Source organism: Lepidothrix coronata, unplaced genomic scaffold (assembly GCF_001604755.1).
Source record: "Lepidothrix coronata isolate B3197 unplaced genomic scaffold, Lepidothrix_coronata-1.0 Scaffold381, whole genome shotgun sequence".
NCBI lineage: Eukaryota > Metazoa > Chordata > Aves > Passeriformes > Pipridae > Lepidothrix > Lepidothrix coronata.
The window spans coordinates 130,354-156,653 of NW_016690561.1; the positions used below are offsets into that span (position 1 = coordinate 130,354).

The 26,300-nt window shown below is 40.0% G+C and overlaps 1 protein-coding gene and 1 long non-coding RNA gene across 3 annotated transcripts in view; one reads left to right on the top strand and one right to left on the bottom strand.

Moving 5' to 3' along the window:
* Positions 1–10,051, bottom strand: part of SUCLG2 (succinate-CoA ligase GDP-forming beta subunit) — a 119,468-nt gene extending 109,417 nt beyond the window's left edge. Inside the window, exon 1 of one of the 2 annotated variants that reach the window (XM_017839168.1) lies at positions 9,951–10,028. Coding sequence is in view for 1 of the 2 variants with exons in the window: in XM_017839167.1 (XP_017694656.1) it covers positions 9,951–10,034 (84 nt within the window). In the remaining variant the exon portion in view is untranslated. Of the gene's footprint in view, positions 1–9,950 lie in introns of both variants that reach the window. The other variant, XM_017839167.1, reaches the window with a different exon arrangement.
* A 370-nt stretch (positions 10,052–10,421) lies between these two features.
* On the top strand, positions 10,422–18,328 carry LOC108509633. Its single transcript, XR_001878663.1, has 5 exons — positions 10,422–10,527; positions 10,795–10,912; positions 13,215–13,292; positions 15,557–15,687; positions 18,253–18,328. It is a non-coding gene; the product is annotated as an uncharacterized LOC108509633 (long non-coding RNA).
* Positions 18,329–26,300: the final 7,972 nt, after the last annotated feature.

Genomic DNA, 26,300 nt, shown 5'->3' on the forward strand with positions numbered 1-26,300 from the left:
CTTTGAAGTATCTGATGAAAATAAACTCAGTATCGTACACACCTGCATAATTAGTAGCAGAGAATACCATAAAATACATTCCCTACCTTGGCCAGTGAAAGAAGAGTGTTGGTGATATGCACCACACATTCAAAAAGTGAAATGAGCCATCTTCTCCACATAAATCAGAAATATTCTTTTATTTTAAATACCTTCAGGGGAAATTCAATATATTTTGTTCTCATCTTAGAAAGGTGTTTAATTTCCTAATTTTTTACAAGATTAAAACTATACTTTTATCCAACTATGAAGAAATGCTCAAAATAGTAAATGTAACCAGGAAAAAATAATTCTAAAACTCTTTTACCACCAAACACGAGACAAAGTACCCACTATCAATTTTTTGTGTCCTGCATCCTAATTAGGCTTCCTGAATCATTAGAAAACTCAAAGCATTGTCAATGGGTTGAACAGAAATGTTTCTTAATTCGTATCTCAAGTAATCATATCTATCAAAGAAGCATTTCACGCCTACCATACCCTGGAAGAATACTTTTTCAAGTGTTAGAAGTCACTGGTATTTTAAGAAAAACACCGTTAAAATGCCAATTTCGACAGTTTGAGCTCCATTTTTCATCACAGAGAAGCAAATGTAAAACATAACCACAGTTTTTCCTGTTCCAGCTCTTTAATACTTGAAGTCAAATCATGATAATTTCCATGCTGCCAACTATGTCATTACAGATTATGACTTTTGAGCAGTAAGCAGTATAACACTCCCAAGCAACAAAAATGCAAATGCCCAGGGCAGTAAAATAAAGAAATATAGAAAGGTATCTACAGAAACAGTTTCACTGCACATCTAAGTCACAGCTGGTTTATTAAACCAGCGCAGAATGGAGTGTAACAGTTTCTATCCTGGAGGCAGCAAAAAAAAAAGACTGGTACCCATTTTTTGTTTCAATCTGAATGCTTCATACCTTTTATCATTAACAAGTCTTAGTTTTAATTAGACCATTTACCTTAGACTGACGTGAAGCAAACTCTACATAAAGATAGAAGAGACAGAGAGCCTTCAGCTGCTTGGGGAGAGCTGGGGGGAAACCAGAAACTACCCAGAACAATCGATGAAAGTCAGCCTTTAATAGGAAGCCAAACATTAAGAACATTCTTCCTTCCTTTGCAAGTAATTTCTTTATTAATATTTCTCCATTATTGACACTGGAAATTCACCATGCTGTCACTTGGAAATCTCAAAACAAGTTTAGGACACTACAAGAAGCACCATCTCATTATCAAAGACTGACCTTCCCCATCTGACAGACTGACACCTCTGCCATGTTTTTATCACCTTGGATAGATTGTGGGGCAGCTACAAGATTTTGGAACTGACCAAAATAACCTCCCAAGCAGCACTACACAGAATATTCCCTGAGAAGACATAGAAAACATCCCACACACACAGGTTATGCACCAGAGGTTTCTACACTTGGTTGATGCCTTGATGTAAAAAGATCTAAACAGCTCCTAAAATGTATATAGGCATCACATAGATCACAATTAAATTAAATGCAGCCTTAAAAAAAAACCAAAACAGTCAGTGTGCATAGTTCTGAATAGCATGATAAACTCACTAAAACATATAGCCTGACTATATGAAGGGAGAGCAAGGAAAAGTTTAGTCCCATGGAATAGAACTTCCAAGCCCAAAGGATAACATTACTTTGCTGATTAAGGAAATCGGGACTATGCCCAGCCTTGTTTCTCGTGCCTCACTAAAGCCCATGCTGTATCCATGGAAATAACATCCACTGCTCTTCCCCAGCTTCCAAGGCAGACATCCCATCGGAGAGAGCCACCAGGTCCCTGAGCAGTTCCCCCTTGTTTGCACACATGAGGTCCAGGAGTGTCTTCTGTTGTTGGCTCCTCATTCATCTGCATCGGGACGTTGTTATCAAAGCCCTCCAGAAACCTCCTGCATCTCTTGATTTACTGGTGCCCTCCTGGGCTGTCACTCCAGCAGATATTGCAGGGAACCAAGTCCTCTGTGAGGAGCAGGGCCTGCAAACACGAGGCTGCCTCCAGGTGTCTGAGGCTTCATCTGACTCTCGCTGGTGGAGCTGCAGAACATGTACAACAACACCGTCAATAACGATGGTCTGCCCACTAATCCTGACCCACACGTTCTCAGATGTGTGATCAACCCTCCCTAGATGGAACTCCAGCATTCCAGCTGCTCTGGAACCGTGTTTAATCATTTCACACCATGCTTAAAGCAAGCTCTAAATATCTGTTCCTTTACCTCCAAAATTTATGGCGTTACTTTAGACTATTTTAAATCTGAGCCATTTAACCGAAAAACAAATGAAACTCTGCATGAAAGAATTCAATTAAATAGATTCACTGTTTCCAATGTGTTTGCAGTGACAGAATTGAAGAAGCTAGAAAAGTTAAGGGAAAATACACTTCTGATGCCATTTTCAGACCTTAAACAACTACTATGACGACAACAAAAGGGATATGGTTGCCTTTAATAGCCCTTTGCTCTTTAATTATCATAAGTAGATGTATTTTTTAACTATAATAATCATTGTTATCCATATTTGCACATATAACTCTTCCCATAAGTGGAAACTCCCTGACATTTTTATACCAATATTGTGTATGAACAACCTTTTTTTTCCTTTTTTTTTGCACAAGGCAGTAACTGCTTTCTTGGTTGGCACGAAATTAGCAGATGTCAAATTAAACTGTTCTTTTGTCCACATATCCCTCAGAGGAAGATATCAAAAGAATGATGAAGTGTTTCATTAGTAATTTGTGTCTGGTTTTTAATTTGCAGCTTCATATTTTTCAGTCAAAAGTCTTGGACAAGCAGACAAACCTACCAAGTATGATCAAAAATCTCGCTTTATTTTCCATTCCTCCTGACAATTCTTACAAAACTTTTACATCTCAAAAAGAATTGAGGTGGACAAGAGTTAAGACATCAAAGGTGAACTACAGTGTGAGTGATTCTATCTCCTCCTTACACAAACAGATTATTTTGCATGGCTTACATTCCTCAAAGTCTATCCACTCCTGTAATACCTTGCTGTTTTCCATCTTTCCCAGTTATTGTCCTCAAGAGCTTCCTTATTGCTCCAGAATCTTTATAAACACACTGTACAAATGCATGTTTAAAGTTGCTGCTACTGATTCTCTCTTTTCAGACAAATAAAACACTTCCATTTATAATTAAATCATTAAAAAAAAAAAAAGATAACTCTTTTGTTCCAAACTAGATTGCTACCCATTGAATAGCCAAGCTCATTATTTTGCCTGCTGCACCTTTCTTAAGGCAAAGATTAAATGCCCAGGCATTTTGTACACCTTCACTCTTGTGTATACAGAGAGCACATTGCAAAGTGGAAACGTTTGTAATGTCTCTTGTGCAAACTAATTCAAATGATAAGGACATGCTTTCAACCTTTGGGCCTTCACTTGTAAACAACACAAATCTATACCTTTTTGTATTACGAAAAGCAGAAACCTAAAATCCAAATCATTTATTACACAGTAATACAAACGATAGTGGCAAATTTAAACTACTCTGCTCTCTGGGGCCAATCCATAAAGCCCTGTGCAGCAAACCAAAATGCTTTTCAAAACATTCCTTGGGGCTGGAGTGTGGACCAAAATGCTGCTTTCCATCTCCTCAACTGGCTGCAGGCAGCATGCTCTGAGGAAAGGAACTTTTTCCTCAAAGCCATGTTGCTCAGAGTGTGATGGAAGTAGTAATTTCCACAGCTGAAGAACAGTCTCTTTTAACTCAGGCAGATGATGTGACCCTTGTGCTGCTCTTTTAATATGTCTGATGCAGGCTGATTCTCAGAAATTTAATCTTGTGGTAAAATAATAATGGAAACCAACACATCACACAGAAAGACTGAGGGGAAAAGGGAATACTAAGTCATCAGGTGTTTACAATACCACAAAATCTGTAATGTTTTCTTGAGGCTTCAAAATAAAGGTACAGAACAAAGGGAAAGCAGAGGAGCTCTCAGGCCACCTCCTTCCTGGGAATGCTGCTGGTATCAAAGGGGACCAGAGTGACAGTCACAGGCCACCCTCACCCGTTGCCTCCAGCTTTTCAGATGCTTTCACTGTCTAAGCCACAGAAACCACAGGGGAAGAAATTCTTGCTTGTGAGGGTGGTGAGGCCCTGGCACAGGTTGCCCAGACAAGCTGTGGCTGCCCCATCCCTGGAAGTGTCCAAGGCCACCCTGGATGGCATTTGGAGCAACCTGGTCCAATGGAAGGTGTCCCTGCCAATGGCAGGAGGTTGGAACTGGATGGTCTTTACAGTCCCTTCCAACCCAAACCAGTCTGTGATTCTGTGATGCACAAATTAAAGACAAACAGGGCAGATCAAAATTGGTCTGTCACCAAGTACTACTGGTGTGCAAGGTAAATAAACCCAAATGAATGATAATGAATCACTTACAAGACACTGAAAAAGCACTTGTCTTAAATAAAACAGTCTTTGAGTGAAAAACCCCAACTCACATTCATGCCCAATGGGGTTGTGAGTGCCTAGAGCTTTATGATTTTGGATTCAAAGTTTATACACTCTCAGCTCAGCACAGAAATCAAATAAAATGTAATTCAATTTTGGGATATGTTCTTGTAGTTTAGGAAAACCTGTGAGCAAACAGAAAGAGACCAGATAGGTGACAGGAAGAAAAAAGCTCATGAGTAAATCTGTTCAACAAACAAGCACTTTTTAAACAAGCAAACAAACCAAACCAAGTGAAACTCAAGAACTTGCATTAACTGAACATATTTTGTGCCATCAGTATAAAACGTTAACTGAAGATTTGAAAAAATGATCCAACAAGTGGAAAAATAGTAAGTATTTCAGTTTCTTCACAATTAACATTTAGCCACTAATTATACAAGAACATCACCATCAGCATAACATCACAAACAAAATAAAACACCAGTCTTGGGTTTTCATTTTCATTACCATATTAAAGGAGGGCTTCAGCTCAGTTCAGAACGTGTTTTAAGTATCAATCATGCAACAGAGACTTCGAGAGCATAGCACAGCTCCACTATTAAGGAATTTTTCACAATAGTCCATCTTAACTTCTCTTCATTTCATGCCCACTCCTGCTGTGTTATCTAGTTAAAATAAGATCAATTGCCAGGTATTAATTATGGATCAATCTTTAATTACTAGTTCCAAAGTTACTGTCATAAGCAGTTGCACAGGTATCATGATTTCTGTCCTGTGTTTTATTAAAATGCTGTGGAAGAGGTGAGTATAAGCTGAGTCACAGATGGCTAGAAACTGTTTTTCTCAGCAGAGAGTACTAAAGGAGGACATTTTCTGGAGAAAATCCTTAGGGTATATGCTCAAAGCTGCAGATGATAGTCTCAAACATGCACAGAAAAATTGGACTGGCCAAGGCAATAATGAGCAGAGCTACTCACTACAGGTGTTGTCAACAGCAACAATAAAAATCTATCACTAAAAATCATCCTGGAACTGTACCTGGGAGTGAGCCCCCAAAACAGGGAGGAGGAGAATCTCATCTCCAAGCATTAAATGAGTACATTTCCAATTTTTGCTGAAAATGAACCTTCCAAACAAGAGAGAAGATAATACAGCAGAGAAATGATCTACTTCTAAGAAACAAATAAACCCCAAGTGTTTCTAAACCCTCATCTCACTTTTCTGTATCCTCAGAAGAATCTCAGTATCTTCACACATTCTTCATAGCATCCCTGTCGGCAGTAAACAGTCAGAAAGACCAAATGAAAAGCCTTTTTCTTTTTTTTTTCAAAAAAAGGATAAAAAAAATAAAAGTTGCTACATACACTGACACTATTTCAGAGAAAAACAGGAGGAAACAGTCACTCAGATACCTGTAAAGAAAACACAGTTTGTCTACTGACACTTCATCTAGTTCCTCAGGAGGTAGATCAATAAAAAAAAAAAATCAAAAACATTTGCTTTTATATCAAAAACTCTAACCAATCCTAAATATACCCAAGCAAGGTATGGAGTCTTTGGGTAAAGTGTTTGGAATTTCAGATGGAGGGTCTGGAGGAAGGGTTTACTCATCCATAGCCAGGTTTAAGACCACAGGTGTCCCAGCTAATTCTCAATCTAATGTCATATTCATGAAGGCTGTCTCTTCTCATCTAATTAGCCCTATCCCCTGATTGTACCCCCACGAGGTACAAAGGAAGGTAAATCCACGCAGCAAATTGCAGCTTTTCTACTTCAAGACAAAGCTGTGAATATCTGTGCCAGAGCCAGAACTGCTCCTAAGGTAGAAGTTCCACCAGCATAAAACTCACTGAAAAATTAACAAAACATGAATTTCAAAAAAATCACAGTCTGAGGTTGTATTTATGTTTTCATTTCCTTCTTTCATCTCAAAATAGGATTCAATAACCATGTGTTTAATGGAACTGCCGGGGAGGAGTGGGCCAAACATCTGCTCCACTTTGGCATTTCAGTTTTGTCTATAGAGTTTGAAGAGGGCTTTCCTGTCATTTGGTTGAGGTGCTTACAGAAAAAGCTGTTTGTGAAAGTCTGTAGGCTCATGTATTTCCTGCCTCTAAACGTAAAACCTTGAAAATTATAGCAAACCTGCCAACCAGGAAAAGCCAAACAGGGAAACAGTCCAAACCTTCAAGAAATTTTCAAGAACTTCACACAAAACTAAGAAAAAAATAAGAATCCGTCATTGAAGTAGCTCCTGAAGTCATGAATTGAAAAGTTTTCAGTAATGTTTTGTGTTGCATGGAAAGTCAGCTACCACAGCTGATAAATTCTTAACAAAGACATAACTTTCTCTGTTTAATGTTAATGAGGCTTTATAGGCATCCAAAACTAGGAACTGAAGGCATCTGCAGGGAGCAACCTTGCACAGTTCCCTATTTCTAGTACCTATCTGCATTCAGCAGACTTTACAACAGGAATATTGTTTAATTCCATCTTCCTGCCCTTGCTTTTTTTTTAAAATATTTTCAACATACACGGAATTTGGACGTGTTCTGGCAGGACTGAGGCTTGTTTTGAAGGCTGGGACAGGGTCCATAACACACCAGTCAACCTGCTCACTCTATTAGAATAGCGGAGAGTTACCTTGAGCATTTTTTTTTATTATTCTGATTTAATTGTTCCTCATTTATATTCATCGCCGAATTCCACTGCATCTGAAGCTATTTTGAAAACACAGCATTCTCCCAAAGGGCCCAATCCAACTCCCATTCAAATAAACAGCCTTCAGTGGAGCCTATTTGTTGCCAGCCAACAAGATTGAATTCTGCAGCGGAGTGGTCCCTGGAGCGTTTGTCACAGCTCTTTACAAATATTGCTCCAGCAAGAGCAGGTCTAAATACGCTTGTCCACATGCTCTGCAGACAACTGAAATCTATCTTTTATCTTCTTAGAACACTTGGTCAGATTTAAACTCCAGAAGCACAAAGAACTGAATCTATCAAGAATACGAAAAGCAAAAAGAGAAAAAAAAATGTTTAACAGCTTAAAAAGGTAAAGAGCCAAAGGGAAAGCAGAAGGTTGATAAAATATTTTCATGCCATAGGATCAAGTACCATTTATTCCACCTCTAAAATGAAGTTACACAGGAAAACGTGTGGGGGCAGATTATAAAGACAGCATACAACGAAATTTCTCAAAAAACTTGATCCAACACAACTGTGAACATCAACAGTTTTGAAACAACAGGAAATTTTGCAACAGATACAAAGTGTACAAGCACCACTCCAATCCTAAATCATGAGGCAGGACTTTAAATCTCACCAAGTAACTTCTCACACACCGTTACCAAAACAACAAAGTTCACAGAGGATGTAATTAAGAAATACCAGTCTTATAGAAGACCCTTATCTCTGAAAAGAACAATGTGATGGGCTTTGAGGACAGGTTTTGATGGTTTATGGGAAATAAATAAAGTAACAGTGTAACTTATGGTCCGAGCCAAGGAGGGAATGATACAAATGAAAAAAACTGTTTCAAAGGATCTTACCCTCAGATCCTTTATCCTACTTTGTAGCGCAGAAATGCAGACTCTGGCTGATCAACTTGTTTGTAGCTTAAAGTCTAAGGCAGGGGAAGATTAGGAGATTGTTTAGATGGGAGTTCTATTAGGTAACACTGCAAAACTTAAGATGTTTCTACAGCAAAGTGGTTTACTTTGAAATTAAGAACTTGATTTGTTCTTAAACAGTATTGATGTGGCTCTTGAAAATAGCCTACTTGGAAAGCACAGATCTTGGGAGATGTTCTCAGTATCTGTCAGAGCTCAGAAACAGAATAATAAAATGTGATTTATAATACAAGTTCAACATCCCTAGTTCAAAAATAATGCACAAATAAAGATTTTTTTTTTTAAAGTTGGCCACCTTGATATCCTAAAAATACTCTTGAGAATCTGAGCTGATACCCAGTGATTTCAGCGGGTAATTTATGGGGTTACTCCATGCTTTGAGAGACGATAGAATAGAGCATTAACTCCTAATTTCTACCTGTACCTCAAATCCCTACTTCAGCGCCAGAGAAAGACAGAGCTCAACCAGAACACCCTCTGAGATGACTTTGTCCAGGCAATGCTTCACACTGGTGTTTCCAGGCCCTCTATATCAAAGTCCTACAAGAACAGGGATGTTACTTCCAAGTTCCTTATTGTAGGATCAGACTCATGTAAGTCATGATGGCAGGAATGCACCTTCAACCATACAGTGCATATGCACCAAACATTGTTGGGAGTGACAACACTGCTCATTCATATTAATAGATTTACATATGTGTATATATATACACATAAATCTATGTATGCAGACATAACTGTGTATGTATACACACACACATAAACATCCTCTCCCTGTCTGTGTTTATAGGAAATGGACACATCCTAAATCAACAAATCAATCGCACTGAATTGCTGAACAATATACCCAGCATTAAAATAGGAAAGTTGGGCACAGAAGATTCCAGATTTAAAATCAAGCGAGCTAACTTCCTCCAGGTCAAAAGATAAACCACACAGGAGCAGTCGTACCGCACAAATTAAGTTCAGCACCAACATCCTACTTTATCCAGCAGCCATCCCACGCCGTGCACCTGCAGCCACGAGCATTCCCAGTGGTGGCACCTGCGCAGCACAACCAGTCACACGGTTTGTTCCCTCCAGAGGTTTTTGTCTTGGGTTAAATACTTATGCTGAGAAACGTGGGCCAAAGTAGTTCCCATGCAGCTGCTGATGATGATAAAAATACGAACTAAAGGAGTTGGTTGCCAAAGGCACCAGAGCCGCCTAAAACGTGCGTATCTCATTTCACCCCAGCATGGCTGCTCTCGAGGTGAATAATGAACTCCTGCTACACCTCAAGAGAGCTCCTGAGCACAAGCCCTTCCAGGAGGCCCATTCACTCTTTCCCACCACACTGCTGAGGTCCAAGGCCATCGGGAATCCTGAGCTGTGACCGACTTTCCCGGTGGGCATCACTCCCCCCAGCCTGACTCCAGCCACCCGCACAGAGCCAAAGCCAACCCGAAACGTGTCGAGATAAACGGCGTTACTTCGCGCACACCTGGCTGTGCTAAGGAAATAACCGAGAGCAGTGTGAGCTGCAGGGCAGGAGGCGCTCAGAACTGGCGCTGCAGGTCACGCTTTGAGCTGCCCAGCCCTGACCCGGCGCCTCCGCCGCAGCCTCGCCCCGACCCCGCGCAGCGCCGGAGGTTGGACTCGTCCTCCATCCAGCCCGGGCACCAGCAGCCCCAGCTCCGCCACGGCGGGAGGCGAGAGGTCCTCCCCGCTGCCAGACACGGGCGCGGAGGGCGGAGGCTGCGAGCGGGATCCCCGCCGGCCGCGGGGGGCGGGCGGTGCGGGCACGGGGAGCGGAGCGGCTGCGGAGCGGAGGCTGCGGCGGCCGGGGCCGGTCTCACTCACCGGGAAGCCGCCCCGCAGGCGGGCGGATCGCAGAGCCAGGTCCCGCAGCACAGCCCCCGCCTGCCCGGCCAGCGGAGCCGCCATCTTATCGCTGTCCCCGCCCTGCCCCGCGCCCCGGGCGGAAGCCCCGGCGGAGGGCGGAGAGGGAGCGGCGGGGCCGGGCCGGTGTGAGGGGCCGCGGGGTGGGCTGTGAGGGGCTGCGGGGGCTGAGTGGGCGCGGGTGGCACCGTGGGGTGCTGGTGTGAGGGAAGGTGTGTTATCTCTCTTTGGAAAGGCTGATGGAACTGGGCCTGTTCAGCCTCGAGAAGAGACGACTGAGAAGGGACCTCACCGATGTATACGAGTACCTGAAGGGAGGGTGTCAAAGGATGGACCAGGCTCTGCTCGGTGGTGAGGGGAAATAGGACAAGAGGCAACAGGCAGAAACTGATGCACAGAAGTTCCACCTGAACATAAGAACTTCCCTGTGCAGTGACCGAACACTGGAACAGAGACCAGAGAGGGTGTGGAGCCTCCCGCACCGGGGATATTCCAGAGCTGTCTGGACACAATCCTGTGCCGTGTGCGCTGGGACAAGGTGACCCACTATGTTCCCTTCCAGCCTGACTCATTCTGGGATTCTGGGATCCTGTGACGGTTTGGGGTGACCATGCCGAACATGCAGGACCAAGGGCCAGTGTGTGATCAGAGCAGGAAAGGGCTTTGTGGGGAAGGCAGTGGCTGGGAACAGTGAGGGCAGCGATGTCTGGAGGGGCCGGGAAATGTGAGGTGACAGCCTTGAACTGCTGGAGGCCACCTTCTGACTTCTTTTTTCATGACTAAAAGGTCTTTTGTTTTTTACTAGGAAATACGAAATCAACCCAAGCTAATAAACCCTAATAAAGCCTACTGGGACGCTTCATAAGCACTTTGAATCCACAAAATGCCTCTGTTCTTCATCCACTGGCAAAATGCGTCAGTCAGTACGTATATACAGATAAATCTATGTATGCAAACATAACTGTGTATGTATACACACACACATGTAAACATCCTCTCTCTGTCTGTGTTTATATGAAATGGACACATCCTAAATCAACAAATCAATCGCACTGAACTTTCTTAGCAGAAGGGGTTGTCAAGCATTGGAATGGGCTGCCAGGGAGGTGGTGGAGTCACCATCCCTGAAGGTGTTTTAAGGAAAGACTGGACATGGCACTGAGTGCCATGGTCTATCAAAGGTTGGACTCAATGACCTCAGAGGTTTTTCCAACCTTAATGATTCTGTGATTCTGTGAAAGCCTGTTAGTTAATGCCAAACCTGAGGCACTGAATTCAAGCCTACATGGGGGACGGTGCCTAAGACCAGAGCTCTGGTAGCTCATGACTCATCACTAACACAGGAGTTTCCAGTCCAAGCAGAGGTTTCATGAAAGTGAGTCCCAGAAGCCAAATTTGTGAAAATTGCTCCATCCATCAGGAATGACTTAGGGGCTGGTGTGGGCACAAGTGTGTCCTGTCTACAATCTGAAGCAAACTCAAGAGTCAAATGGCCTGATTTTTGCAGATACAGCCTCTGTGTGACCCCACTGACCATTTCTGTGTCTGGTTATGGTTAATGCACACTTTGGATAATCTACCTGTAAGTACTGGAGAGTTAACTTTAAATAGCTCACTCAAATTGTCCATTAACAATCATGGTTTGTAAAAACTAAATTGCTAAAATTGAGCAGTGGATGAGATATACTTGCAATTTTACCACAGTTCATATTAAATTCACTTATATGGAATCATGCAGAGTTAGCATTATATGGAGGCATTAGTTATGCTGAACATTATTTATTCAGTGGTTTATGATGAAATAGTTGGAAAAACAAAACAGTCAAATCCCAGTCTTCTAGTCCAGGTTGTGAGTGGAAACAAAGGTGAATGTACCTGTCAGTGCTTAGAACTTGCGTTCCCAAATGTATTTTGTAAAAAATCAAGACTCCCTTATTGGAATTTAATCAGCAAATAAACTATACTTCTATTAGGAAAAAAATATGCAATTTCATAAAAACTGAGGTGCCAGAAAAATGTAAAATTGAACACCTTTGTCTTTGTTATGACAATTTAAGTAATGTAATATGTTTCACTAAAGAATCTGAAGGTGCAGGTTTTTGATAGCATTGAACAATAATGTATGGCACCCAGTATTAAGCTAGGTATTACTGTGTGCTTGTTCTTTCAGAATATTATATACTGACTTTGGTATTATGATGGAGGAACTATAATTTCATTTTTAGTTTCATGACTGTGGTTCAGTAAGCACAGAGTTCCCTGTTCATGCAGACTATTATGGCTGTCGGCATTAGGTTTATATATATAATAGGTATATAAGCTTTCAGATAATGTGTGTGAATAGCATGCAAGGCTATCATTTAATGCTATGAGGAGCACTTTCACTGCATAATATAAATAGTGGAGAACCTTCTTTACTATATTTTTATTGTTTAGATTTAGTGGAAAAACACTGCAGATGTACAGTGTGGGTTAGTCACCAAGACATGATTTTTTTGTATCTGTAGAGTAGAAAATATCTGACCTTTAAAGGAGAAAAGGTACCGAGATTCATTGTCTTCACATGCAGTTTCCTTCTGTGTATGTGTAAACCACAGAAAATTTAGATAAAACAGGTCTCTGAAGCAATTAGAGCAAGCAGGAACCAGCATTGTTGGAACACGGGGTACAAGGACATGTGTGAGAGAGAAGAGATACACATTAATTAGTTAGGGAACACACTTGGAATGCAGGAATTTGGGAACAGCTGAGGAGCAGTCTCAACACATTATCCTCACAAATAAGGAGGGAAGGGAAGTGAACTGCAAAATAAAAAAGGGGAGGGAGGGAGGCCAATTTCAAAGAACATTCCTTCTAGGCTTCCAAACATTCCTCCCTGTACCCCTGCATGGATATGCAGCATTTGAGAGTTCTGCCTTTCTCCTCTCTTCCCCAGGATGCATAAAAGGCTAGGTTGTAGAAGCTTTTTAGCAATGGTCTACTTAATGCAAACAACCATTAATGTTTTTGCAATTAAGTTTAACAAAAGCATCGAGTAAGGTTTATACCTCTTAAGAATTTTCCTTAAGGCTAAATAGTTAACAGTGTTCAAGTGAAAACATTTAAAGATGAAAAAAATTGCCTTATCACAGGTAAAGCATAATTTTAAGTGGGTTTGCATTTCTTCTTCATTGCAGTGGTACTTGCTAACAATGACACTGTATATTTGTTTTCTTATCTGTGCAGATTACCTCCCAAACCCGCATTTGCTGAAGGTGGATGTCTGACCCAGCATGTGGATGGTGTTTTCAGCCATTCAGGAAGGTTGTTTATCCTTAACTTTTCATTTAACCATAAACCCACTGGACAAACACAAACCCATTGTGAGCTGAATGGAGCTTTTTTTCTTAATAATTTTTCCCGAGTAACATATCTGAGCTCATGCTGATACATATCAGGAATAAAACCACTATTGCAGCAGCACAGCAGGGATCATTTAAGTTTTCATAAATGATCCTCTTCTAATTTAGACTCAAAGAGATTTGGGCCAAATACATCTTTTCTTATTCACACAACTAGTTTTACGACTGCAGCAGAGTAACTGTGAGTCAGATGAGCCCTCACACTGATAAACAGTGAGCCTTCACACTGGCTCACTGATAAAGTGGTTGGTCTAGTCAGGTTTTGATGGGTTGTAACCTCTTTTCAGAGAACTGTAACCAGTGGGCTGGAAGGCATTTCATCGTTTTCCTATTACCTTGTAATTATTCTTGGGTCAACTATGGAGCCTGAGCTTTGTATTCACATAAATTTTGTAGAGAATAATTTAATCTGTGTGTGAAAGACACACCACACACAGCATCCCCAAGAGGGTATTAAGACTGCAACAAACTCACTCAAATAGCCCCACTGTAGGTGACTGAGGAACAGGAAACAAGACCACAGACTGAGTCTTATGGTGTTTCTACAGAGCCCGAGTCCTGGTGCACAGATTCTTCTCAGTTTATTATGCTCTCTCAGCCCTTCACTATTCCTCATTCCTTTTCTCTGTTCATGTCTCCTTGTCTTCAAATGTAAAACCAAAAAGAAAAATGTATTGTAAATGGGTGGAGAAAGGGTAACAAGAGATTAAAATAACAATGTTCAAGTCTAAAAAGAAGGATGAAAATAAGGAATGAAAAATAGCATATCAGAATTGTGAATTACCTCCCAGGTCACTGAGTTCAGTCGTTGCATACAGCCACAAAATTTACATTCATTAAAAAATTATTGGCATATAATGGAAGAGATCCTGGAGGCAAGCAGGATGGGGTGTTTCTTGGCTAGGTTGGATCAAATGTCCTGGTTGCACTGTAAACATATGAGCTCTATGTGCTGCTGCATCGTTGAAGTATGTATGTAAATATCAGTTTGCCTTTTTATTTTCAAATTTCCTGTCCCTCTGCTGTACACAGTGGAACCTGGATGAGGCTTGGAATGAAAGAATCAAGTGAAGCCTTAAAACAGTGTTTGCATCCTCTGCTTGATGCTGTGGGAAGCCAAGGTGCTGCATTTTAACACTGTTAAAATGTGTGATAACTTTGACGTTTACTTCAAGCTAAGAATTGAAAAGTGGCTAAACCAGGGAAGATTTTAAATAATAACATGTAGAAATAAGGAGAAAAAGTAGTGAAATAACAACTTTAAAAAGATTTATAGCAAGAGAGGCAATACCAAGGGGAGCAATAGCAAAAATAATGCTCCACCTTTTTAGATAACTAACCATCTGACTGTTTAAAAAGGAAACTTTCATGAATTATGACATAAATTAATTGGCTGAAAACAGTAGAAGTGATACATCAATTTCCAAGAGAGGCACTGCTACCTTTTGCCAGTGGCCTACCATATAATGAGGCAGACAGGGGAGTTCAGGTTTGTCACAGAGATAGACTGTAGGTCTATAACATTCAGTTCCAGCAATGCTGAGAACCCTGATATTGTGGGTAGAAAGACAATTTTATTGAACTTCTGTCAGAGACAATATAGGACTGAATACAAAAAGTGTAAAGATCTGAGCTATGGGATACACTGGAAGAAAACAACCTCTCAGAGGCTGGACCTCTTTCATAAGATGTGACTATAGCCTCACAAAGACTTTGAAGTCTCTAAAAGATACAGACAATTTAAATTCAGGAAAGAAATATCTAACAGTTGGGGAAAAAAAAAGCAAAAGTTACTGGGGGTAAAGGAATGGAGGTTAGAACAGCAGGAAAACAGTGATGTAATGGAAAGTCAGGCTCTGTGGTGTGTACTGAGCAAGTCAGCTTATGTAGACAAATATTCTAAAACGAAACTTTCATTATTAAAATGAGCAAAATCTTGACTAGATCAATAAGGTTCTGCACATTGTATTTAAAAACATATTTAACAGCAAACCATTATATTTAAAAACATTTTTAACAGCTTTCTACGAGCTATGTAGAAAGTTCCAAGATGATGAAGAGTTTGCCCAGGCAGCCAAATGTGGAACATCCATACCCAAGAGCACAAGCTGACTGATAGGAATCTCCATGTGTGCTGTGCAGTAAAGCTCTTTAACTCTTTCACAGCAGGGCTGCAGTTCCCATATGGAAGAATAAAGGCAAGATGTCGGTGCCTTAAGAGAAATTATTTGGATGCTGATAGAACAAGCTTTGTTATGTGGGGTTGTGTGTGTGTCCTGCACAGTATCTGCAAACAGGTGAGTGTTTTCCGGGAATGAAACCTGGATACTACTTGAGACACTAGAAGGCTGTAGCTAAAAAAGCAGTGTTTGCCTTTACCAAAGGGAAGCTGGGCAAATCAGGAAAGCTATAGGTGTTCACATCACATCTAATCCATGTTTTAATTCACAGGTTGCAAAATACCTTATAGCGTGTTGTCCCAACCTGTTACAGGGCTTGAAATTGTCTATTGTAATTAATTTGCAAACCAGTAGGGTGAAAGGACTGTAATATGTAAGGGGTAATTTTTTCCTGATGAATTTTATGGATTGCAGAGGGAAGGAAATTGATTTTTCTGCAGAGTGAAGTATTGATTTAAAAGTAACTTTCGATGCTACCTAGTTTGGGGTCACAGGGTACTATTTCAGTGGATTTTGTAGATTGCTTGCTGTGTTTTCCTATTTCAATAAAATCTCTTGGCATTGGCAGGTTTCACTTTCATTACAATTGGTTGGACACCAGCAAGTGGTTTGGTGATCATGGAAGTTTATGAAAACCATAACCTTTCCGAGCCTAACAAAGAAGTGCAGCACTGTGTGAAAAATCTTGTAACAAAACCTGGATGCACCACCAGAGAAAACTGAACTGCCTGAACATAAAGCACAGTAACAACAGTCCCTATGGCATTTGGTGCATATGCTCACTGCTTTGTTGTCTAGACAGCATATTTGGACATTTACAAGTATGTAACACAGAGGAGGATTTTCCCCCATAGCTGATGACAAGAGCAGTTAGAGCTGATGGAGCTGTGCTGTCCCCAGTCACAAGTGCAGGCAGACTGCATCACTGATGCCTTGAAAAGACCTCAGTGCCTTAATGAGAACTTGGAATGGCACTTGTTTATAAGGAGTAACTCTTGGGCTTGTACCTCAAAGCATGCAGGGACCTGGTACGTTCCACACGCTGTGCTGTATGGGACACTCTGTGTGCTGATATCACACACAGTACAGAATATTCTGGTTACTGGGTGTCCTGCATCAATTTGCCATTCAACAGTTTATCATCTCACTGCCTCTCTGAACTGTTTATTCCCTCCTAGTTTACACCTCCATCCATTTTGTCCAACAGCATTTCAGTGTTTCTCACTCTTTGTATTTTAGACATTAAGTCATTCAATTTTTACTTTTTTTTCCTGTGTTATCCTCATGTCATCCAATAGTGGGCATTGTCATCATCAAACCTTGCCAGTCTCTCAGTGAGAGAATGTGCATGTCAAAAGTGAGCTCTCCCAAAGTGCCTTTATGTAAAAAGGCCAAAGTTTGTAAATTTTTTTTCTGGATTTGATGTGTGTTTTGACGTGGGCTCAGCTTTGGGCCCAGCTGTGAGAAGAAGGAGAATATCTACAAATGCAACCACACAGATGAGATTGTGGTGATTTGCTTTGTAATCTTCCCTTTGGAATAAAACTACCAGTAAACATCAATCTTCCTGCACATGGTACTGCAAAGGGGTGCTTCCCTTTTGCTAGATAATGTATCAATTACCAGCTAATGTATCAATTGTTAAAAAATCAAAGTGTAGTGAAAATGTAAGTTTCTGGAACAGAATAAACAGGCTGTGACTGTTCTGGAGATCCCTTCCAATTACACACAGGGAGCCTTTAGGACCCTGATGAAAACATTAAATACATTTGAATAAGAACTGGCCATGCCCATGGTGGACTGTAAATAGTTTTCTGAGCATATAGCCTAAATACTTAACCAGAATTTCTACTACATTTGCAAGCATCACCTCCCCTACACAGAGGGTTGTAAATAACCTGCATTAGTGTTTGCTGTTTGAATGATGTTTGCAAATCTTATGGAAATTCAAAGAGAAAATGGGCAAAAAGCAAAGTTTGTAGCCTCAGGGGACAATATCTATGTGAACAGATGAGTAGGGAGAGTAAAGCCTCATGGTTGCTTTCTACATAGATGCATTTTATTCAGTAAAAGAAGCCACATCATTTACTGAATTCATTTTGATAAAACTTTTTTTAGCCTGTAAGAAGAATAACTCCAAAATGTTTTGCTTATGAGGTTTGTTACAATCTGTAATAAAAAATATATGTACAACTAACTTTATAAACTCTTGGATATGGACATACACAGATTATCACACCTTCAAATCTTATGTGTGTGTAAACATTTTCTGCAGTTTTTTCATGCTTTGGGAAATCATAATATAGAGCTTTTTTCTACTAGTAGAGCTTGGAGGAATCAAAAAGAACTTCCTTGTGGCCTTTCTCTTTAATAGCTTCTACAAAAGTATGTAGGAATTACCATATTTTTAATTAATATGCATTTGTTAAACTGCTCAAAATGGGAATGCTTTAGCCATCAGCTTGGCTGTAGCAGAGCCTAAAAAATTACTCTTTTGCATTCTGCAGCACAAAGGAAATTGGAATAAAATTTCTCCAAGCAACTGATAGTTCTAGTATCCATCTGATTTAGTACAGTAGCATTTACAGGCTTAGCTGTTAAATTTAGCACTGTCAGGTATAGCTTCTGCTCTGTGTATTGTTTGTCCTTAACAAATGTGTTTCGATGGTTTTGTTTCTCTAGGAAAGCTGGGAATGTTTTAGTGCATACAGGCAAGTCTACAATCAAAATACTACCCCAATGGGTAGTTTTATACCACCAGTCTGTGCTTCAGAATTCTGTCTTAAACAGAAAACCAGTGAAGTCCAATTCATTAGCAACAACTGCCATAGGAGGTAAGTGATTTGTTCCGAGAGTCATTTAGGCTCAAAATGTGTACTGTAAAAAAAATTCAGGGAAACAACAGAAAATCTACGTGGACAGCTCATTTAATGGCTGTGATGATTTTATGTTTAAAATTTAGATATTACACACCTTAAGTGTAGTATTCAGAGAAAATTACTTTTATTCAGTTTAGATTTAGCTTCTTTAGACTTTTAATGTTTTTAATGAGCGTTGAGCTCTATACTGAAATGAATCCATTTGTTACTCAAGGCTACGTGGGGCTTCTTTGATGGAATTCAGAGTAGGATTCATGACAGATAACAGAGTTTGAAGGGATAAATGCTGAGAGTAAACTTTCTTATCTCTGCTGGTTTCTGGGAACGTGGTTATTACAGTGTCTATGGCCCATGGTTCAGTTCTCTACAAAGAACTGAACTTACTAACACTGATCATCCTGCAGACAATAATACAAGTGCATAATGTGAGTGTTGAAGTCACAAAGTGTTGTTTGTAAGTGAAAGAATTTAAAATAATTTTAATATTTCCAGTGAATGCTCCCCCAAATTCTAACGGAATTTATATCTATGTAAGAGTTTGTGAGTGTTTCCTGCAATAACTGCATATAATATTGCCAGCCAGCAAAGAAAACCAGTAATGTATGCCTTGTATGACACATGCCATGTTTCAGCTGAAAACACAACTATTGCCATTCTATAAAGCAGAAAATTATTGCAATTAATTCATTACTTCAGAACAACAAATAACTGAGGAATTTGCAAAATACATCAGTCTTCTGTGAAGATGAGAAGACTTTGTTAGGCAGTAATTGTTATGAATTAATCACTGAGCTTTAGTGCTAAGTATGATCTTGTGATACAGCATATAAATATGAGATCCAGTCAATAAACAGAAAATGAAGGGATTTGTCTCCTGTCCGGAATTCCTGGAGAATAGCAATGAGTTTTATTTTACCCCTCACCTCTCGATGGAAGGAGCAGTTTGGTTCGTGCTGTATCATATCAGTAGCACAGACTTCAGCAGTGGCACTGTGCCTGTTGCAAACTTGTCACCAGTATATCCTGCAGAAGTCTTCTTTCTAGGCCAGTGGAAGTAATAAGTCAAAGATTTCTATACATTTAAAGCATGTATACATATATGTGTCTGTGTGGGTAGGTATGTATAAATATAACGGAGACCTTTACTGGTAGAAGATTTATATTAAAATATATGCTAAGTATTATATAAGATCTTTCTTCTACTAGTTTTTTTGTGATATTATGCAATATTTTCCTTTCTAATTCCTTTCTTTTTCCTCCTGCTTATTCAAAATGAGGAGAAAGTTTCAGTACGCCTAATATTCCAGAAATTGCTAACAAGCATGTACAGATTAATTGCATATGGCACATATAGATCAAATTGCATGGAATTGCTAATGTAGCTCGGTCGTGCCCGGTTGCATTTGTGCTGTCAGACTGAATAGGTCTGACTTAATAAGCTGAGAGATGTTGAGAGAGTGAGAATCAGCTCCATAAACTTCCCCCCCAAATGAGAAAATCAGTCCTGGGTGAATGGTGAGTACAGACTATCAGAAATCCTTTTCCTTGATGAGCAGATGGAGAAAGGTGTTTTTGAAGGCAGGCTGTTAAGTTTTTGAAAGGCAACTATCAGAGGTCATTTCAGCCTTAGCTGATTATCTCTTAGGCTTTAGCTAATACCAAATGGCAAGTACAGAAGTCTCCTATGTACAACTGTGGTCTGCAGAGTGCAAGGTGTTTACTGGAGGTGAAAGCTGAAGAAAGGAGACAAAGCCAAAGTCCACAAAAAGGCAAATCCTTCCTTTTAGGACATCATGCTTGTCTGTGAATTGGAAACCAGGGAATGTTTCATGTTGTGTGGCTTTTTTGCTCCCTTGTCTGTGTGGAACCAAACCAGAGGGCGTGTTTGTCATGCAATTTCTGCTTGTTCTGTTTGTATATCTAAAATACTCCATCATTCCACACGAAGATAAGACGGTGTGCAACTTCAAAAAAAAAATAAAAGAAAAGGAGGCAACAAGAGCATACAGAAATTGTCCTTCCAGTCAAAAGGCATTAGCAGCATGTCCTTATCTTTGTGATGTATTTCAAAGCCACCAAGCACAGATGAAGCAAAAGCTCACAGCGAGATTTGGTGTTAAATTATTTTGTCTCATTTCTTTTCTTATCTGCTAGAAAGTACAGTAGTCACATGTGACAACTGTCCTTTACAGACAAGGTTGCCATCCCAACTTCATCCAGCTCATCCATCACCTCATGTTCACGGTGTCTGAAGGCAAGTGGGCTGCAGGATTGCTGAGACTTCTGCTCAGACGCTGCAATGACACCTGAGCAAACCATCCAGTCTTAAGGCAATTCCTCTCATTTGTTGAAGTAAGCTGGAATTTTCATCAGGGAGCTATTGCTTCTCATTTATAAAGAAAAACATCAGCTCTTATGGTAATAATACAGAAAGCCTCATTAATTACAGCACACAATAAAGAATAAAACGAGTGTAAAGAAACCAAGCAGATGGTGCATTATAAACAGACTTTTTAAACAGTAACCTTCACAGTGGGGAATGCTGTAGGTAAGAGTGAAACTTAACTTTCATTAGAACATTTTTATTTCTGTGTTTAGAACACAGATGTATTTTCAGGTATGTTCTTTGCTGAAAGTTGAATTATTCTGGAAAGCCTGAGAAAAACAAAAAGCAATACAATTGCTTTCTAATTGCAGAGATTATAGGGGGTGGAATGGGGGAGAAGGGGATAGGCTGTAAAGTTTTTACTGTTTTCTATCATTCCTTCTGCAGTTTTGAAACATACTGTAAGAAAAAATTTGCTAAAAACTTTTTTAGGAAGAAATTTGGTGTTTAAAAGAGACGAAAACAGGGGCAGATGTAGTTCTCTATTTTGAGAGCGTGGAATTGGGGGAAGGAAAACTTAGAGAGCATTGCATAAAACTGGAAGCCTTTGAGGTACCATTTTGCCCAAAGGGAAGGAAGAGGAGGGTGAGAAAATACTGCTATAGGTTAGTGGCAATTTTAAGAGACAAACCCAGTAAAGATTCCTCTATCCATATCTGGCATTCCTGTATGGCCAGGAAATGAAAATGTAACATGCCAGTTGCCCTGGAAAGCATTCAGAAAATAGCTGTAACAGAAACCTCTATATATCAAATATAAAATATTTGATTACAGAAATGATACCCATACAATTGTACATACCATAAAACTAGCAAAACCAAATCTGTGAGGTTTAAGGACGCAATTCCCATCCAGTAATTTACAAGGAAGATTTATTTTAATGAATGAAATGAATGCCAAAAAAAGCTCCTCTGTGCTTCAGCACAGCAGTACAATGATATTGTTCACCTCTGCTGGGTAGCTGAAGTGTCCAGCCCCAGGAACAGCAGCTGTTCAGAAAACACTTCATGTCCACCTACAGCCTTTGTGGCTGCCCAAACTCAGCCTGCGTGTAAATCCCATCTGCCTTCGCAGACACTGCAGAGGGACCAACCTTAAGGCTTCTGTTTTTCGGGTTTTTTTGTTGGTTTTTTTTCCCAGTGTCCTGTAATTTCAGCAGGATAACACAGAGGATAACAGAAGGACTAGCTCTGTGCTAGGAGCTGAGCAGGATGTAGGAAAGAGGGAGGTTTTGGCTAATAGGCAGGTTTGACGGAGAAGCTCCAGAGCCATATCTGGGAACTTTTGTTCCAGGTTTTTTGCAAACATGGATTTTTGCTTGGGGACAGTGAGTTTAAAGTAGTTGCTGTTCAATCTTCTAATATGATTCAACCAATTAGGCTTTTTTAGGTTGTTCTTGAAACAATGTGTTTAACTGTTGCTGTTCACAGTACACTTTCCTGGTCCTTTCAGCTCTGAGATTTCTATTGCCTTAGTAGGATACATATTGTACTTTAACCATGTTGTTAATGAAAATCTAAGATTTGTGACAATATACTAACATTACATTACTTTTTTTTTTCTTCCATGTCTTTGGTAATTAAGTCCTGTTTATTTTTATTCTGGATATTCAATATCAAGAAAGAAACAATCAAATGGTCTATATTAAAAAAAGTAAGAATATATTAAGAAAATACTTCTGTATTCAAAGAACTGTTGCTTCAGTTCTGAACTGTACAGTCAAGTAGAATTGGAGAAATTAATTTTGATCAAACTTCTGGGCTGGCATATGTTTTCAAAGTGGGCAGTAGGAAGCTTGGATTCTTTGTACTCCAGCCCATTTCTTGTCTCGAGCCCTTTTGTTATCTCTGAAATCACAGTTCTCCTGTATAAATATCAGTGTATGGTAGCAGGTATAGAGAATATTCAGAGTTTTGTTGGGTTTGTGGCTATTCTAAGGGCTGGAGCCAACCCATCCTATTATATACATTGTTTTACAGATCAGAGTGTAAAAGGCAACTCCTCTGATGCCACACAATTCTTCTTTGGCTACCATTACCACTGGCCTTGGCCTGCCCTCAGCAAGCCAGTCCAACAGGTCACAGAGGCTTGGGCAGCTCATGGGATTCTTTTTATTTATTGGTGGTCATATTTATATGCTCCTTGAATGAGGCAAACCCTATCTCATGAGGAAAACACGCTGTTGTTAATCCATCTGAAAGGATATTTAGCTCATGTGTCCACAAAATACTTGTATGAAACTGTGGCAGCTCTGAAAGTGAGGAATGGAGCTCTCTGCTGCCATCTCTCAGTGAGCTGAGTTAAGAGGGAAATGTATGTACAACCTTTTGGGCATGTTTATTTGCCCACTTCCTTTCTGAGGTGCGTTTTCATTTATTTGCTAAGTAATCATTAAAACTTGGAGAATCAGAGAAATGAAATAACATTATACTCGTTGTATGGTGAAGAAATTCTGAACAGTGTTTAAATATAATCTGGTTTGGAGTTACCACAACTGACCCTCACTCCTGCATGGGCTAGTAAAGGGAACTGAATGGATATGAATTTGTAAGTACATCTATTCCTAACTGACCTGACATGCTGAGTGTGCTGAAAAACTGAGTGGAGACATCAGCATGACAGAAGATGATGGTGACACCATTTAGGTACAGGATTGGCACTGACAAAGGGTGTGAATGGGGGAGACAGTAAACTGCTTCCTCTCTGAAATGAGGCCCTTCCTGAGAGTGTCTCTGGGTTTGTCTATGCCCTTCTTTGACACTAACAGATGAAAGGAATTCAAACAATTGGTAAATTACAAAATAATTTGTTCATTAAATGTTCAAACTGAGCTGTAGAATGTAGGCATAGATACTCTGTGTGTCCTTCTTCATAGCAGGACAGAAACACAGCAAAAGAAAGAACAGCAATACTTTAAATATCCACACTTTCTAGAAACATTGCTAAGCAGTTGGTGCAAATGGGTGCTGAAATCCATTTCATCTTCATTTGCTAGTTTCAGAATCCAACAAAGCTCTTCAAAAAGAGTTAATTCTCCCTGGTGAACTCTGTGAAAATGTCTTAGGTTTTCTATGAGTTTATATGTTATATTTTGAGCTATTTTTTGTAAGTTTTAAGAAAAATCATAGTATCTGAACCTATTTGTTAGCAACAGTATTTGGAGGAATAATTTGATGTTCATATGATTATGGGAAGTCTCCTTAGCATAGTGCTCCTGAACAGTCTCATTAAAATCAATGGCATGACTATATGGCTCTGCACACACCCAGAAGAGGAGATGTTCTGAAGCATCTATGACATCCTCCAGGGATTTCACTACTGCTGTTGATTTTCCATGCAGGCACTCGGATGCTGGACGGCAGTGGAAAACCCTGGGAGAGATGGATTGACATGATTAAGTGTTTATTGGCCAGCAGTCAGTACCTTTTCCTTATCCTCTCTGCTCCCAATCCACATATGATATGTTGTTACCGCTTTTAGCTCCAGGGTTGGTCATTAGACTCAAGCAGAAGATGTATTTAGGACCAGAGGTCCCCAGTTCATTTTTTGTTTATCTCCATGCTGCAGTCTAACATCATTACATTGAGGCCTAAATAAACGGCAGAGTTGTGAATATTTAATTTGCCAGAACCTTTTGCCTCTAATATCTTAAATCTCTGAAGTTTTCAACTATTTTGTTTGTTCCTTGGAGAATTTACAGTTTCCCTTGGGACTGTGGTCTGTTGCTACTCTTTCCAAAGGAAATATAGAAATCATATTTTAACCTGAAATGCTTTTATCCTCTCTTCATGCTCTGTTTAATGCTTTTTAGTTGAATAGTGTGAACTTTTCTAGACACATTTCTGGGATTTATGCATTAATATCAGACTCCAGGTGGAGAGGCTTTTTATCAGATAAGCAAACCTGAGAGGAAGTCCTGAATGTTAACACTGGGGATGGGGATGGTATGGTACTTTTTCTATGAGCAAATCTGATTGCATTTCAATGACACAGAAGACAGAATACTTTTATTTTATTCACTCATTCTATTGCTCCCACAATAAGCTCTATAAGCTCAGTAAAAAGTTTCTGAGATGTGGAAAAATTTGATAACAGGGTGTACTAAGGAGCAATGGACATATTTTGTGGTTTGCTACTGCTTGATATTTAGGTGGCCAAGGTTCTTAAAAGCGCTTTCAGATCCTACAGATCCATATTCTGCTAGGTTCTGATTTTAGTGGAGTTGATGGTACTGCCATCAATGCCTTGCAGTGCAGCAAGAAGTTTTTCTGGAATGAAGCACATGGTCCCCTCTCAGAAAACATTCAACTTCTTTCCTGGCCACTGACATCAGCTGATAGGACATTGCTGGTTCTTGTCTCATTTGGTCTGATTTTATGATCTAGGACCAAGACTTGAATTTCATAGAGTTTTTTTTATTCCCTGGGGGAGGGAAGGGTGTAGATTTTCATGTCAGAAGCAACAGATTACATCTGCCCTAGCTGGAGTAAATAGCCATAGGTGATACTTGCAAATCCACAAAAATATGAAGTACACCCCTTCACCTTTGTTGCACCCTTTTAGTTACATAGAGCTAATACAGAGCATATATCTAATCTGATTGGAGCTAAGTAGATAACTTTTGGTGAGCACTGAATTAACACAGTGTAAATTGGTATTTTCTGCTCAGGAGAGGCCTGTGAACTGCCATCATTCCCTTCCTCGTAGTTGTTATTCAAGGATAGTTTTCCGGCATTTCTGGAGTCAGTGAATCTGGGAGGAAAATGCTTCATCTTAGACATTTTACCCCCGTGTCACTACTCAAGTGAAGTTGTCTCAGACTAACAGTCTTTCTGGCAGTCATAATAATGTTCTTTGTAAAACCTGCTTCCCCCAGTTCTGTGCCCAAAATACATGTTGCACACTAAAACAGTATAGAAATGGTCAATTGCCAAGTCCTCAGAAAAGTTAGGTAAGACAGTGACTGAATATTCATAGCAACCTTCTTGTGCATGATATATCTTTTTGCAATAAAAATTTTATTATCTTTTTATTTCCCAATATTCCCTGGGGACACGTCAATGGTTCTGGGGAAAAAAAGCCTTTAAAAATCTTGGTGTGTTTTTCTGTCACCTGAAAATTCAGAGCTACAAAGTCTTTGCCCAGACAGCCTGGCTTGTTGTCTATTGTCACTTGCTTCCATTTATCTAACAAATGCTGCCAGTTCCTGAGCTTTGTCACAGACTCTGCTTCGGTTTCCTTTCACCTTATGATGTGACTTACAGCTCCATCACAGAGCTGTTTAGTAAATTGTTCAGCATCATTTCTCACTCCCTTCTCTGCACAGTGTGGGGGGAATGTTTCTGATCCATTTTCCTTGCAAGGGACTCTGGAGCAAAGATGATCTTATTGTCATAAAGAAGAGCTTTTTTCAGCCTTGCTGTTGTGTCTGAGCTGTGGCTGTTCTCAGCTGTACCCCAGCCTGT